The following is a 17,004-nucleotide window of genomic DNA, read 5'->3' on the forward strand; positions in this document are numbered from 1 at the left end:
AGAACCAGGGTCAGGGATAGTGTAGGTGCAGACAAACCCAGCCCTGAGACACCAGGCAAGGTCAATTGATTCCAAACAATTGGTTAATTGATCATTACAGAATGTCTCTTTGGTGCTTCCTGCTCCCTCCCCTCTCCCTTCCCCCTTTCCAAACCATAGTTACTCTCTCCCTGCTCCCTTCCCACTCTCAGACCACAATAAAGACCCTTATCAGAATCAGGTTTATCATTCACGTCATTTTTTTTTGCAGCAACAGTACTGTATTACAGTACTGCGCAAAAGTCATAGGGATCCTACCTCTATGTGCACAAGAAGTAACATGTCTTTACCACAGATAGCAAGGTGATCCCACATAGATTTCACAATACAACAAATTAGTATTTGCTTGGTCCATCAGTTTACAATTTCATGGTTCTATTTTCTACTTCCACATAGTACCAAACAACATCGTTCAAGTCCATCACTTAATACACCTATACTGTTAAACAATAAAAGATAATTTAAGAATTTCATTACGCACAAATTTTTCAGCTGCATTGTTGGAAATGAAGTAGTTTTGATTTCTGAAATCATATTTGAACTCAGATCTAAAGTGTCCAAGGAGGTGTACGGCTGAAGGTCCAATGCAATTATCTTCGCAATCCGATTATGCGTTCTGAAAAAAAAAGCAGTAAACAATGTTGCAGTTAAGCTTTCTCAATGAATATTCTCGTGTAGCACAGTGATTCTGCAGTCTTCCACAAAATGTATTAAAATATTCAAGTGGAACTTGAAATTCTTTGCTTAAAAACACCTGAAAGTAAGAACCAGTACTGAAAGATGTTTAAGGAACTGGGATGGAAGGGCAGCTATGCAATTCTGTAATTAGATTGTTTTCAATTGCCATAAACACCCAGCTCCAGAAAAAAAAACAGGGAAAGTACAGAAACAAGTTTGAGGGAAAAAAATTGTTTCCTTTACATTAAGGCAAAAAATCCATTTGTTTTAAAAACTGCATGTTAATTAGCTTAACATATACTAATAATTTATATTTGCTTTTCTTAAAAAAATCACAAAATAGCTTACTCCTTTCTGTGGGAGTTAAAGAACTGGCATTACGTGAGTGAATCAGCTTGTACCAATGAAAATATATGGTACTGCAGAAATGAAAAAAAGAATGGACATTCATCGAAAAAGATGGTATGAGAATGTTTTCTAAAAACGTTCTCAAAAAAGCTTTAAGAAGGGTATATGGATGGAGAGGGAGAAAAGCAGAGGGTGAGTGAGAAGGGAATGGGACAAAATTAAAATATACTAAAGCTTTATTTATTGGGAAAATCCATATTAACCTTTACTGCAGTATATCAACAGAACAAAACTATGCTGGGCAGGAAGTTGACACTGGTTAGTCCTAGACAAACCATACTCATAATTGACTTGGACTTGTAGCCCTGATCAGTTATTAATTTGAATAGAAATGGTTAAAAGATTCAGTAGATTTAAAAACTCAACTGTTCTCTCAAATCACTGCTTCCTCTCACCTCAGCAGTAGCGATGCCACATATGCAAAGACTGGATATTCTTAAAACAAGCAGTGTTAAAACACACAACATAAAACACAGAAGTAAAAAGGAATGGTGTACTTCAGGATGTTTTAAATAATCCATCACTTGCACAGCTCACTTTAATACCAAGCTGGAGGCCAACTGGGAGATAGACAACTTGGTTTATAGTGAATGTGAATGTGAATTCATCCCTAGCTTAGCTTTCCTTTGGTTGAATGTATCACAGAATGATTGACAAGGAAGGGAAAGACTGAAGATAAGAAACCATGGACCCAGCAGCTGCAGGAGTACAGTTTTGGACCAGCACAGAATTAACTCTAATTTAATTGCACAACATCAGAGCTAAGCATAAAAATAGAAAGACTGTTCATTTTTCAAGAACATTACACAATAAAGTAAATGGATAGTGGCGTTGGGGACTAAAAAATAATAATTTAGTGAGCAGGTATTTTTGCAAAGTGAGTGATTGGAAAGTGTCCTGCTCTTCCTTAGGAGAAAATGTACAAGAATTTAAAGTACAATAAACAATGTACATTCAGGTTACAGATAATATTGTACTTACAGAGACAAGGTGGTAATGTTAGCTGTTACAACTCCTAATGATGGGATTGAAGTGAGTAGATTATAGTTGATTTTCCTTGAGAAAGAAAGATCAATTAGCAAAAATTCTGATATTTGTTAATTAATTATTTGAAGTACTCAACAAATTTGAATTTTGGCAGAATACTCACACTTCCAGTAGTCCATAAAGACCATCAAATGCAGCATCATTAATGGAAGCTAATCTGTTATGACTCAGATCTCTGCAATGGAACAAATCAAAAATCAATTCATCCTCCAATATAATTTTTCTCATATGAAGATGGTCATAATGCAGTCATATACTCAGCAGTTCATATGCTAGCCACGCAAAATCCCCCCTCATCCAATCACCCAGTCCTTGCTGACCTATAAAGACTATTCTTTCAGATTTACATTCATCATCATTTTGAAACATTTTCACAGTTTTCCTAATCTCCTTTAACTATCTTTTAAAAAAGTTATTTATTGAGATAGAGCGTGGAAAAGTTGCTCTTCCAGCCCTATGAGCCGCGCCACCCAGCAACTCCCGATTTAACCCTAGCCTAATCGTGGGACAATTTACAATGACCAATTAACCTACCAACCAGCACACAGTTGTACTGTGGGAGGAAACGCATTCTGTCACAGGGAGAACATACAAACTCCTTATGGACAGTGGCGGGAATTGAACTCGAGTCACAGGTACTGTAAAGCATTGTGCCAACCATAATGCTACCATGCTTTTGTCTGAAATCTGTGTCCTTATATGTTATAAGGACGTAGAAAAGCAAGTTGTTGCTGGATGGGGAAAGTGGTTGGATATACATTTGTTGCTTGTGAGTTCCATGAAACAAAAGAAAATGGGCTCCAGATCAAGCTCCCCTTGACTACAAGGGAAACTAATTATAGCATTAGTGTTTACCATGACCATTTTTGCTTTTTGGAGATGTGCAATAAGTGCGTTTGTAGTATGCACTGCAACTTCAGATTTAAAAAAACATCACAAACTAAATTTAACAGACAACATCACAGTTCCCTTCTTTTTCAGCCCAAGTTATTATTAGCTTGCATAATACAATGTACAGATGCATTTGCTCTGTAGGGTCAATATATTAAGTTACACATCTTCAGCTTCACATTCTGTACGGAGCAAAGAACCCCTTGTTAAGTTGTTAAAATGAGTGATCCATCAACAACTGCTAAATGCTCTACTCAGTGAAAAGTTGAATGTTTTAGAAGCTCCATAAGCATGCATTCTTTTGCCTGGAGAGAGGACAGCCGTCTCCTGGTGCTGACAGCCCAAACGTGGATATCTGACTTCAACTCTACCATAATCTTGCACAACAAGAAAGATAACTGAGCCACTTTGGTACAAGTTTAATCACAGTCTGCTGCTCAGTCACAATCTGCACATACCTGCTGACAGACTGAACGTGTGTGAACAATGTCTCTATTAATGTGCATTCTGGAATTTATCCACAGTTTCTGTTCACATTTTGCTTGAGAAATGTCATCTGTAAACTATTATGTGATAGCAATGTTGTAATGAATATACAGGCCATTAATTCTAGATATATTTGTTATTACTGATGCATGCATTGCTGTATGAAATAAGAGCCTGCCTTGAAAATACATGGGATTAATGTAGGATTACTGAAAATGGGTGGCTGGCGATCAATATGGACTCACTAGGCTGAAGGCCCACTTCATGCTGTCCTTCCTTCCCTCCCTCCATGCATGACTTCTTTATGATGTTTTGTGTAATTTATCTGATTTTCTATCAGTTTCTCGAGCTTTTACGCAGAAAGGAACAGATTTTGCTGAGAAAATGATAAAAGTTTGTCTATATTCTGAGAGACATTGGCCAGAAAGATCATTTGTCTGAGACATAGCCTTATTGCGCAAAAACTAGACGGATGTTCAGTGCATCATTAGGAGTACCTTTCGGCTGATATCAGAATATATACTCCCCCCCCCGCCCAGTACACTCACAATTATTACTCCATACAAGAAATAACTAAGGTTCTTACTGGATTTCCCTTCATGTGCAATAATCTCAGGGCTAATTTTAATCAAATTTTTTAAAAAGATTAACAATTTAGTAATCAACTCCTATGAATAGAAAATTAACATTATTAGCAGCTCTGTCTCTCGGATGGTTAGCAGTTATTACTTTTATTAAAAAAATATGCTTGTGGCTCTAAAATGAATCTTGAAGCCTGAACCTTTAAAGTCAAATACTGATTACTCTCTGGTTAACAAAACCTACAGATTATACTGGATATTTGTTCCAGTCTCCAGCTGGAAGTGCTCTGTTTCTTCATCATCTAAATCTAAAGCTGTATAGGTAGTAGACTCGCATCCATTTTCAGTATTCAAGATACCAAAAGGAACAAATTAAGTTTTAAAAATTGCCAATGAGTGTTGACAGTGTTATTCACTACAATCAAAACTTGTTACTTACACATGTATTTTTAACATGACTGCAAAGTTTAAGTTTATAGTATGATTCAAGCTTTAAAAAAACATCCAATTTGTTTGCACTGCATGCCTAGGTGCAAGATCTCCAACTAGTCACAACAGCCCTTGACAAATAATGGTAAACAGAAAATTAATCAATTCCACAGATGGCATCAGACACTTACTTAGTGGAAAAGAAACTACTTAAGCTATTTTAGTGAAAGTAGCACACCGAGTCACCACTGTAAAAACTGCAGAATCTGAAGAACAATCTTTTTAAGAAACTGATGAAAACTTACGGATCTGTAATATTAGCTGTCTCTGTTTCCACATATTCTGCCTGAACTTTTAGTATTGTGTTTTTATTATTGCAACAATCAGTTTTCTTTTGGATCATATTAAATGATCAATTACTTTTGCACATTTGTACCTCATTTGCCATTTAAAATACATTCTCAGGGACAAGAGCACTAGTGGAATTAGTACTGAGGGTTCTTTATAGGGTTAAAGAAAGATGGAGAACTGAGAACAATACTGCACTGGGAACAGAGATCATGGTTCTCCACTAGCAGACTTGCACAAATGAATTAAAGTGATCTCATTAGCATGTGACTCAGGTGTTCAGTGAGCCACAGAAATAAACCCGTCGGGTGCAGCCACTCTGCACCGAGATGCAGGGCTCAAGAATGTGTCCTGACCAGCATGGCAATTGTCTCATACACATTGTTACAAATCTCCTAATTGAGGAGAGCTGTGCCAAAGCAAACAGCATGGAAGACAACAGCTTCCATCTCATCTAACAGAAGGCAATGAAAGAAATCGCAGGATATGCATAGTTTGTCAATACATGGAGCAGCCATTCACGGAGGAACTTGGCAGGTGAGGTAGCATCTCTGGAGGGAAATGAATAGTCAAGAATGAAGAGTCTCAGTCTGAAACAGTGACTCCTTATTCCCCTACATAGATGCTGCCTGATCTGCTGAGTTCCTCCAGCACTGTGTCTGCATCTGTGTTGCTCCAGATTTCCAGCATCTGCAGTAACTTGTGTCTACATGGAGCAACCACTGCAGTAATGGCACATGCACACCATACCAGCCAAGATGCAATGACCAGTTCTGATCACACTGCCTGCCCCAACCCAGCCAATCCCAGTTTTTATAGGAAAACCATAACACATTAAGTAGATATTAAGATACTAGAGCATGTAGATATTAAGAAAGAGGATGTGCAGGAGCTTCTGGAAAGCATCAAGTTGGATAAGTCACTGGAACCAGACGAGGTGTAACCCGGCTACTGTAGGAGGCGAGGGAGAAGATTGCTGAGCCTCTGCCAATGATCTTTGCATCATCAATGGGGATGGGAGGACTTCCGGAGGATTGGAAGGTTGTGGATGTTGTTCCATTATTCAAGAAGGGAAGTAGAGATAGCCCAGGAAATTACAGAACACTGAGTCTTACTTCAGCAGTTGGTAAGTTGATGGAGAAGATCCCGAGAGGCAGGATTTATGAACGTTTAGAGAGGCATAATATGATTAGGAATAATCAGCATAGGCAGGTCATGCCTTAAGAGCCTGATTGATTTTTTTTTAAAGTGTGTGTCTAAACACATTGATGATGGTAGAGCAGTAGATGTAGTGTACATGGATTTCAGCAAGGCATTTAACAAGGTACCCCATGTCAGGCTTATTGAGAAAGTAAGGAGGCATGGGATCCAAGGGGAAATTGCTTTGTGGATCCAGAAGTGGCTTGTCCACAGAAGTCAAAGAGTGGTTGTAGATGGGTCATATTCTGCATGGAGGTCAATCACCAGTGGTGTGCCTCAGGGATCTGTTCTGGGACCCCTACTCTTCGCGATTTTTATAAATGACCTGGATGAAGAAGTGGAGGGATGGGTTAGTAAATTTGCTGGTGACACAAAGGTTGGAGGTGTTGTGGAAAGTGACAGCAGGACATTAATAGGATGCAAAAATGGGCTGAGAAGTGGCAGATGGAGTTCAACCCAGATAAGTGTAAGGAGGCTCATTTTGGTAGGTCAAATATGATAACAGAATATAGTATTAATGGTAAGACTCTTGGCAGTGTGGACGATCAGAGGGATCTTGGGGTCCGAGTCCACAGGACACCCAAAGCTGCTGTGCAGGTTGACTCTGTGGTTAAGAAAGCATATGATGTATTGGCCTTCATCAATCATGGGATTGAGTTTAGGAGCTGAGAGGTAATGTTGCAGCTATACAGGATCCTGGGCAGACCCCACTTGGAGTTCTGTGCTCAGTTCTGGTTGCCTCACCATAGGAAGGATGTGAAAATCATAGAAAGGCTGCAGAGGGTATTTAAAAGGACGTCGTCTGGGTTGGGGAGCATGCCTTATGAGAATAGGTTGAGTGAACTCGGCCTTTTTTTCTTGGAGCAACGAAGGATGAGAGGTGACTTGATAGAGGTGTACAAGATGATGAAAGGCATTGATCGTGTGGATAGTCAAAGGGTTTTTCTGGGCTGAAATGGCTAGCATGAAAGAGCACAGTTTTAAGGTGCTTAGAAGTAGGTACAGAGGAGGTATCAGGGGCAAGTTTTTTTTTAAAATGATGCAGAGAGTGGTGAATGCGTGGAATGGGCTGCCGGCAATGGTGGTGGAGGTGGATATGATAGGGTCTTTTAAGAGACTCCCGGACAGGTACATGAGCTTAGAAAAATTGAGGGCTATGGGTAACCCTAGGTAATTTCTCAGGTAAGGACACGTTCGGCACAGCTTTGTGGGCCGAAGGGCCTGTATTGTAGGTCTTCAATGTTTCTATATTACCTAGACAGTGAAGACTGCCGTGATGAAATTACTGTTCCATTGGTACTGGAGCTCCAGGTGAGGGCAGCAGCAAATAGCACAAGCAGCTGTTTAGAGTCCAGGACCAAAAGTGCAATGAATCAGCCACTTTGGGGTTATCAATGTAATTTCTATATGAACAGCCAACAAGTGGCCCAAAATCACTAAAGACGTTTCTGAAGAAAAGAATCTTCAGCAAATTCAGAGTGAGTTTATATTGAACAGTATTCTTGTGCAACCTTACCAACTGTGAAGGGGATAAATATTAATTTAATCTTCCCATTTAGGTTCTAGTGCATCAATAAAACCTGTAATAAGCTGTCTGGACTTGCCCCAAATATCCTGTAAGCCACTGATCAACATGGTATTGTCTGGATAAGACCCAAGGAGTTCTGACAGAGAGTATTCTTTTGGGAGAATCTAGAACAAGGTGTCACTGTTTAAATAAAGGGTAATACCCACTTCAGGTAGATGAAACATTTTTGTTCTCATTCGAAGATAAATAAAACTATTTATTTAGAGATACTGCACAGAATACGCCCCTTCAGCTCTTCTAGCTGCACTGTCCCAGCAACCTCCAATTCAACCCTAGCCTAATCATGAGAAAATTTACAATGACAAAGTTAACAACCGGCAAGTCTTTGAACTGTGGGAGGAAACTGGAGTACACAGAGAAACCCCATGCATTCCACGGGGAGGATGTACAGACTTCTTACAGAAATGCTGGGAACGAACTCCAAACTCCAATGCCCCGAGACCCAATAGCATTGCACTAACCGCTATGTTACTGTGGCTCCCTAATGAGCCCTTAGAACTTTATTTCAACAGAGGTAGAACAACTCTTGATAAGTTTGTAACATTTGTACAATGGGCTGAAATAATTGCAGATCTGGTCACTACAGCATACTGCCAATCAACAAAATACACCAAATTGCAGCTTCATCTGCTATGAAATGCAGTGTTTGTAAAAATTACATCAATTAAAATTGCAATTACTGTGCATGGATTCTAACTGCTGTCCTTAAAAGCAAGTCATAACCGAAAATGTTGATGGAGCTATGCTCTCCAGTTGATTAGTTTCCAACCTGATTGCACATCATTAAACTTGAAAACTCCTAATGTTATTTCAAGCATTAAAACGTGCAGACATTTATATTTAGTAATTCACTTCAGTTTAAGATTATCAAACCTTCCGGAATGCTTTAATCCAAAAATAATTCTATTGGGAGAAAAATATTTTCTAATTACCATATTCCTGAAAAAGATTAAATTTCTTTTTGAGCAGTTGTCCTTAAATACAGTTTTTATATTCTCACTAGATTCAAAATAAATTTGCACTCTCAATAGGTATAGAAAACTGGTAAAAAAAAATACTCTATGAATGGGTAAGAACAAGATGAGTGCATTAGAAATGAAGGATCTCTTACAATATCCATGCACAGGCGGAAATGCACCTAATGCAAAAAAAATCAAAGACCATTGCATCACAGAGGGGTTGCATTTTACAATTTCCCAAAATATCAACCCCACCCACCTCCTTTCCCCAGTGAATCTCATGTTAAAACTGGAGGTATGTTCCTATGTGGTGTTTTCTCTCATATTAAGCCATTTTATCAGTGATGAAAAAAATGACCCAATGACATTACATAACGCACCCGAGACAAACATTAGGCTCAGGAAATGGACAAGGCTCACTGATTAGGAAAGGGTTTAGGAAGTGAGGATATCAGGGTAAAAAAAAAATGAGATTAGAGGATTGGTGTTGATGGGGAAAAGGTAGTGTAGTAATTCTGGGGGTAACGGGTTAAAGCATGATGACTAGATCAAGCACAAGTTAAGCCCGAGAGATCAATTTAAGGGACATGTGCAAGGGCATGCCATGACTAATGTAGCTCCCTATGAAGCATCTATGAAAATACCTTGCAAAAGAACATCATGGCAGAGCTGTGCGCTGAGACATTTGTTCAGTTGTCCTCCAACTGGAAAGAGCACAAAAGGAAACTTGGCTGTGACTGCCAACCCAAATGATGTAGTGACATCATTCCCAAATCTTACTTCCCCACTTTGAGTAAATAAAAACTCACAAAATTTCTTTTGCATTTAGTATTCTCTCCCTCACCCTTCCCCAACAAGCCCTGTTAAGAGCAAAATTTATTCAGTATCACCAAGTGTTGGATAGTGACTATGAATTACACAAATGCAAGTTTGTTACCCAAACTGAAAGCTGGGGAGGGTGAATAAAATTACTACTGCACAAAGCAGCCTGCAGGAGTAATCCTGTATCAAATTTCAGCTAAAGACATTTCTGATTAAATATAACTCTTTTTTTGGCGTGTGCCTGTGTGCGTGCGCGTCTGTGCGTGCATCCGTGATATGTCTTTTTCATGGCTTTTTTTTTACAAGGCATGGAGCGAGAGAGAGAGAGAGAGAGAGAGAGAGACTGTGTGGCACACTACTCCTCACACAGACATTTTCGCAGTATTTTCCCTTTATTTTATGAGGTCGAATTGCGATCTCGACACTCCACTCAGCATGGATGTCATTGCGCCACCAGCCGGCCCTAGTTTTAACTCCTGATTGATAACCGAAGAACTGCAGCCAGTACTGCAACCGACAGTACAGGAGTGCTACAGAATACTGGCCTCAGTCAAACTACTTTCAGCTGCTTCAACAATCTTCATTCACAAACTGAGGTAATTAGTAAAGACTGCAAAGCTTCATAAAATGGCAATGCAGAGATTTCCACCCTCACATTCCAGGATGTCACTACAATGAAAAAAGTTATACAACCAAGAAATACCAGGTTTACAAGATCAGGTCCAAAGCTACACATTTCCGAGTCCACAAAACATTCCCACTACTTCAAAGACACATCAGGAATGACATGAAGTTCTACCCACTCAACCAGACGAATGAGTCCACAAACACCCAAACAATTCAATACCAACTTGGAGAAAGCACATAGCTAAACTTCCACATCCATTTGCTAAAACATCCAACACAAAGCAGCAGCACTGTGGACCTTCATGTACAAATCGTTTATATAACAAGCACTATAAATGCTCACCAAAACGTATTTGGAAGTTGTTTACAAACCAAAAATCTACTCTACCACTGAAAACGAGGAAACAGATCTAAGCACTGTCTGCAGATTCTCCTTCTGAGCCAAGAAATAATTCTGAGAAATTACTGGAGTGGAGGCACAAGTAGTATTAGGTTAACACAATATTCTGACTTGGGAAAAATACCACCATACGTCACAGGGGCCTAGTCCCGGAATTCTCATTTGAACTACACAGTGGTACAGCTTCAGCAAGGACTGAATTGGCTCAAGATGGCAGCACACCACGACTTTCACAAATTCATCTTGCCTGTGAAATCTATTATCCACACCCACGAATTAATAGGAGCTTCTACTGATACACGTGACAGATTTGTCTTTTTGATTTTAAATTTCATGATGATGGTCATCATACGACTATTAGAAGGGGGCTAGTGTTCTACAAAGCAAAAGATCTGCTTAACACTGGTATTGGTAATATTTTCATACCATGCTTGGCAATAAACTCCCCACTCTGAATGTACTGAAGGATGAAGTTAAAAGTAGGGTGTGATGAGATCTGGCATGAGAAGTTAGGAGACCCAAGAAATAATTCTGAGAAATTACTGGAGTGGAGGCACAAGTAGTATTAGTTTAACAAAAAAGAACAACAAAATCAAAAAAATTCCTGCTATAATTTCACAAGTTTTGCAAATTTATAAGATTGTAACATTTCAAAAATATTCCCGTCACTGTCTGTAAGGAGTTTGTATGTTCTCCCCGTGACTGCGTGGGTTTCCTCCCATAGTGCAAAGATGTTTTAGGTAGTAGGTCAATTGTCTTCCATATGATGCAGTGATGCAGCATGTTGGGATGCTCTTTACTACACTTCCGTCAGATACGAGCATAAATGCACATAGTCCAGTTCAATTCAGTTTGGTCAGAAATTAGAGGTATTGGTGAGCTTCATTGATTGTGTAGAATGTGTTCTGGAACCTAGAAAGGTTGTGCGAGATATGTACTCCCAGGAGTTTGAAACTGCTCAGTTTCCACTGCCGTGCTGTCGAAGTAAAGAGTGTCAGAGATGTGACTGCTGAAGTCTATAACCATGTCCTTTGCCTTGTTGACATTAAGAGGCACCAGGGCTCAAGCTCTTCCACCTCCTCTCTATAGGCCAACTCATCATAGTCGGTGATGAGCCCCACCACCGTCGTCTCATTGGTGAACTTGACAACGATTACTCTGGTGTTTAGCCATGCAGTCATGTGTGAGCAGAATGTACGGCAATGGGCTCAGCACACAGCAACATGGAGGGGCATCCATGTTGAGGATGATGGGGAGGGAGGAGTGGTTGTGCATCCTGACTATCTAAGGTATGTTGGTTAGGAAGTCCAACTCCTACTCTTACCAAGGAGTAGGATTTTGCTCAAGAGTCTGTGGGACAATAGTGCTAAATGCCAAAATGAAATTCAGAAAAAGCATTCTGACACAAGTGTCCTTGCTGTCTAAGTGCATTAGGGCTAGATGCATGGCATATGCAATATGGCATCTGTCATATTGGTGAGTATCCAGTGTATCAGGAATGGAGATTTTAATGCATGCCGTTCAAAGCACTTCATGTTTATTGTCATCACTGCCATTAGGCTGTAGTCGTTTAGTTCTGAAAATGTAGAGTTCTTTCAATGGTGGTTGACTTAAAGCATGTGGGGATAGCAGTCTGGATTTGTGAAGTGTTGAAGATGTCCGTGAAGATATCAGTGTACTTGGCCTGGGATGTTGTCTTGCCTAGCCGCCTTATGGGGGATGGGGGGGGGGGGGTGGCTCTTTGTTGAGTCCTTCTCACCTCTGCTGTTGTTACAGGCAGTGGCTGCTCACCTGGGGAGGGGGGGGTTAGCTTTCAGGGTTGGTGTTGTGCTATATGCCTCAAATTGAGCATAAAGGAAGTCTGTTTAGAGAGTCTGGGAGGGAGGTGTCACTGGTACAATTGATGCTGTTTTTCCTTGCGTAGTCAGTAATGTCCTTGAAACCCAGCCTCTTATACTGAGGATCGTTATTGGACAGGTGTTCTGAATTTTTGATGCATAGGCTGTCTTTGCCCTCTTGATGCCCAGGATTTTTCCTTGCTGCCCTGACAGCTGTTCTGTCTCCAAACTTAAAGGCAACACCCCGGGCTTTTTGTAGGGAGGGCACATCTGCATTCAGACAGGACATCTGGTTGGGCTGAGAAATAGTCATCCTTGTGGTACAAGATGTGCAACCATGACATCACCAGCTTTGGACCCAAGTAAGTGGGAAAACAAGAAGAAAATGGGAGCAGGAATATGCCACTTTATCCATCAAGTCCACCGTGTCATTCAACATGATTCTAGTTGTTCTGCATCAGGCAAAGCCAATGACTTAGCAACAGTGTGCTGCAGAGTAGTTTTAACAATCCAATACTGTTTTTGCTTTTACCTCATCTTTTCCCCTTGTATTCTGCATTATCCATGAAGCACACACCTGGGGAATATAACAATATAACAAAAATCTGTTTAATGTAGTCTGCTTAGGTTAACTTGTTTATTTCAAGAGGAAATACAAGCTGGAAGCATATTTCAATAACAATGGTTTAAACAAAACAGCTTAAAAGTTGTCATGTTTGTCCCACAATGATTTTTTTATTTGGCTTGAATTCTGAATCAATAAATGACGACAGAATCAATAGTTCAGTGCATATAACAGCAGAGGAAGATAAATTATTCACACCACAGACATTATGCAGGGAACAGGTGCTGAAAATATAGCCTTTGAGTGCTATCACTGAATTATTCACATAGTGGGAAAAGCTTATAACATGTCTAGGAAATGCAAGCCTACAGATTTCAAGACTTAAAGAGGCCTTAATTTTTCCAGCATTCCAACATAAAGTTACGGATGTATTGTTCCGCTGATGCAGTTATAAAGGCAGCAAGACAGCGACTATATTTCATCAGGAGTTGGAGGAGATTTAGTTTGTCACCCAAAAAACTCAAAAACTTCTACAGATGTACTGTGGAGAGTATTTGACTGGCTGCATCACTTCTGGTATGGGGGGGGCGGGGGGAGGGAGGGGTCTACTGCACAGGACCGAAAGCTACAGAATGTTTTAAAATTAGTCAGCTCCATCTTGGGTACTAGCCTCCATCGTATCCAAGACGCCTTCAAGGAGCAGTGCCTCAGAAAGGTGGCGTTCATTAAAGACCCCCCATCACCCAGGCCATACTCTCTTCTCATTATAGCCATCTAGAAGGCAGTAGAGAAACCTGAAGACACACTCAGCGATTCAGGAACAGCTTCTTCCCCTCTGCCATCCGATTTCTAAATAGGCATTCAATCCTTAAACACTACCTCACTTTTCAAAAAAAAAATTACTTCTGTTTTGCACTATGTTTAAATCTAACCGTTTAACATACATCTCACTGTAATTGCTTTACATTTTTTCTCTTTCTATATTATGTATTGCACTGTACTGCTGCTGCTAAGTTAATAAAATTCACAATACATGCCAGTGCTAATAAACCTGATTCTGATTCTAACTTCCCTTTCAGTGTTGAGCTTTTGAAACACCTATACGACCTGGCACTTTTGCAGTGTGAACTGAAGTCTCAAAGGCTCAATACAGTTGTGGCATAGTGGCCCAAAATAGATTCTGGGCCAGAGAATGGGGAATGACCAATGCACGGCCATTGCTGAAGTGGACTTGGAGGCAATTTGATACAGGAAAACTAAAGCAAGGAGAGGCAGAGCCTGGCCCAGACCTGAGAGTGAGGAAAAATCTGAGGCTTAATCGATTTAAGAATTGGAAATGTTGAGTAGGGGCCCCAATCAAGATGGCGGGGACCAAGCCCAAGAGCACATCAGAGCGGCGGGACCCAAGTGTGAGAGTGAGGATCGACCTGATGTTTGGATGATTAAGTGCCAGGCCAGATTGAGAAGGTCACGGAGTCAGGGGATGGGCCTGTTCAACTCACTGCTCCGCGATGCTTAAACTTGGCTCTGCACTGAACTGAGGCTGTGGCATGCTCTTGAATCAGCAATAGATTTATGCCCAGGTTTACGTCTGTAGACAGATTCCCTTTAGTAAACTGCAGTCCTGAGTGCTATTTGCTTACTTTTATTGTCTGCATGATTTTTTTCCTCTCTCTGCACATTGGATATTTGATGGTCTTTTTTTTAAAAAAAAAGGTTCTGTTGGGTTTCTTTGTTTTGTGGCTGCATGCAAGGAGATGAATCACAAGGTTGCACAAAATATACATACTTTGATAATAAATGTACTTTGAGCTTTGATATATTAAGGTGTAATAGCTGTTATGAAATAAAGATTTGTATTTCTGTGGTTTAACATTCATAGTACAGCAAAATCCTTTATACTCCATTTTCCCCACCATTGAAAACTTAAGTGCATATAATCAATGTCATAACAAGTTTAATTTAATATAAACACAAGAGGCTCTGCAGATGCTGAAACACAAAATGGCAAGTCAGGCAGCTTCTATGGAGGATTATAAACAGTGGGTGTTTGTGGTCAAGAACTTTAATCTGGACTGAAAAGGAAGGGGGGTAAAGGTCAGAGTAAGGGGGGGGGAAGAGGGGAAGGAATACAAGATGGCAAGAGCTCGTACTCTTCAGTTTTATCACTAAAGCAGAAATCATTTTCTAATTCTTCTGCACATCAAGCTATTTACCTATGTGACAGTTAAGTCACTTGAAATTAGCTAGTTATGATGGTGTTTTGGAGACTGCTACATCACAGTTGAGGGTTAGACGTAAGATAGGAGGATGTACCATTACAACCATGATGAGGCTCAAATTGTGATGAGAGGCATTTTGACTGGGTCTTGAGTCACCAGAAAACTGCTGCAAATAGAATAACTTCAATCCAATAGGCAGAGTGCAACGGCACTGTAATCACTGTATACTTAGCTTTGAAAGAGTCACACTTTCTTGTGGATAAAAACTATAACCAATGTGTTAACTTGCTAAGAATTTAAGACGCTTTCCAAAGTAAATCAGGGCCTTATCTTTACTGTCATCCAAATATTATTCAAAGGTATTTACTAAAGAGATCTCACTAAACATCTACCATTAAATCCAACACTTAAACTAGCACAGTGAAAAGTAAAATGATTAGTGAAACAATATTCCACCTGAACAGAGATGCCACAGTACCTCTTACCAGAGTATATGACACCCAAAAATAGTACTCTGCAATCACCTTTTATGACAGAATGAATAGGATCTAGTCCACTAATCAAACAAAAGACTGAACTCCAGCCCTACACTAACTGGGTAGAACCAGACAGTTAACAACCAATTTGAGTATTAACACTTGGCCAATAATGGCAGTTTAACCATTCTGGCTATCCTCTTACATGGATGTGAAGATTTCTAAAGCCAGGCTGTGGAGAATAGCCAGTCAAGTTTATACTCAGTCACTTAAACAGGTCATTTGTCTCACTCAGTTTCTGGAACGTTGCTATCAAGACATCGGCTGCCTCCATTTCCTACATAATGACATGGATCACAATTCCAAGGTATTTATTAACTTGTTGTAAAACAAGTTGTGATATCTTGGTATCTGAATGGCACAAAATGCATAAGAATTAAGCAGATGGATGGCTTTGTGATGAACAAAATAATCTAAGTGACCCAAACAAAATTACAGATCCTCCAGCTTTACTTCTAAACATATGCATGCAATCCATTTTGTAGCTTGCAAACAGCAACGGAATGATAAAAGAATTCATTGTCAAAAAGTATTTACATTCATCTGCATTATCCAAGATCTACCTCCAAGCATACCACGACCATGTCGTGGTTTGGAGGCTTGCATGCCTGAATGACAGCTGGAGCCAGAGTTTTATGCTTTGCTCTTGGTAGAGTCACCAATGCCAAATTGGTCACAGTAAAGGACAGCATGGTCCACCAGTCCTCCAGATTTGAAGGTTCAGCTCAGGGCTAACAACACTGACTGGTAAAATAAAATTGTTACGGAAACAGCAATGAAGAATCCTTCTACATCTGAGTGCGATGATATTCCTAAGTATCCACCCGGGACTTCATGATTGACAGTAGTGAAAACCAAGAAGTAGGAAACCCTGAGCACTGCCAGAGATAGAGGACCTTCATTGCTGCTCTAAACACCCACGACATAAAAGACAGCAAGTTTCAAGATTCGAGATTATTTAGTCATTTCCAGTGCACGAGAGTAAAGTAGTTAAATTTGTTACTCCAGATCTGATGCAGTACAAAAGATAAAAATTAAAAACACAATAAATACATATGATAGCTTATATAGATAGATTGATTGTATGTCCATAAAGTGACACTAGGAATAGGTATGTCTGTACACAGGTGATTGACAGGACGTTAGACAATAGTGGTGGTGGGGGTTATGGAGGGGTGGTTCACGAAATGCAAGTATATTTTCTTCAATTTACGGGCCACAATAATTCTAGAAAAAAAGTTTTTTTCTTCAAGGAATACTAGTTACTGCTTTTGCTGTAGATCACAGCAACGGATCAATGTCTCATAGTTCACACCTACAATATATGCAAGACATCACAA

General features: G+C 39.9%; 1 protein-coding gene across 2 annotated transcripts in view; it reads right to left on the reverse strand.

Annotated features, from left to right (window-relative positions):
* Positions 1-17,004, reverse strand: part of lrig2 (leucine-rich repeats and immunoglobulin-like domains 2) — an 86,133-nt gene that overhangs the window by 50,075 nt on the left and 19,054 nt on the right. The window contains exons 2-5 of one of the 2 annotated variants that reach the window (XM_072278714.1): positions 12,874-12,918; positions 2,276-2,347; positions 2,107-2,181; positions 521-655 (exon numbers count right to left, since the gene is read on the reverse strand). In XM_072278714.1, coding sequence (XP_072134815.1) covers positions 521-655; positions 2,107-2,181; positions 2,276-2,347; positions 12,874-12,878 — 287 coding nt within the window. In that variant the 5' untranslated portion in view covers positions 12,879-12,918. The remainder of the gene's footprint in view (positions 1-520; positions 656-2,106; positions 2,182-2,275; positions 2,348-12,873; positions 12,919-17,004) is intronic. The other variant, XM_072278713.1, reaches the window with a different exon arrangement.

Source organism: Mobula birostris, chromosome 14 (genome assembly GCF_030028105.1).
Source record: "Mobula birostris isolate sMobBir1 chromosome 14, sMobBir1.hap1, whole genome shotgun sequence".
In the NCBI taxonomy this organism is placed as follows: Eukaryota; Metazoa; Chordata; class Chondrichthyes; order Myliobatiformes; family Myliobatidae; genus Mobula; species Mobula birostris.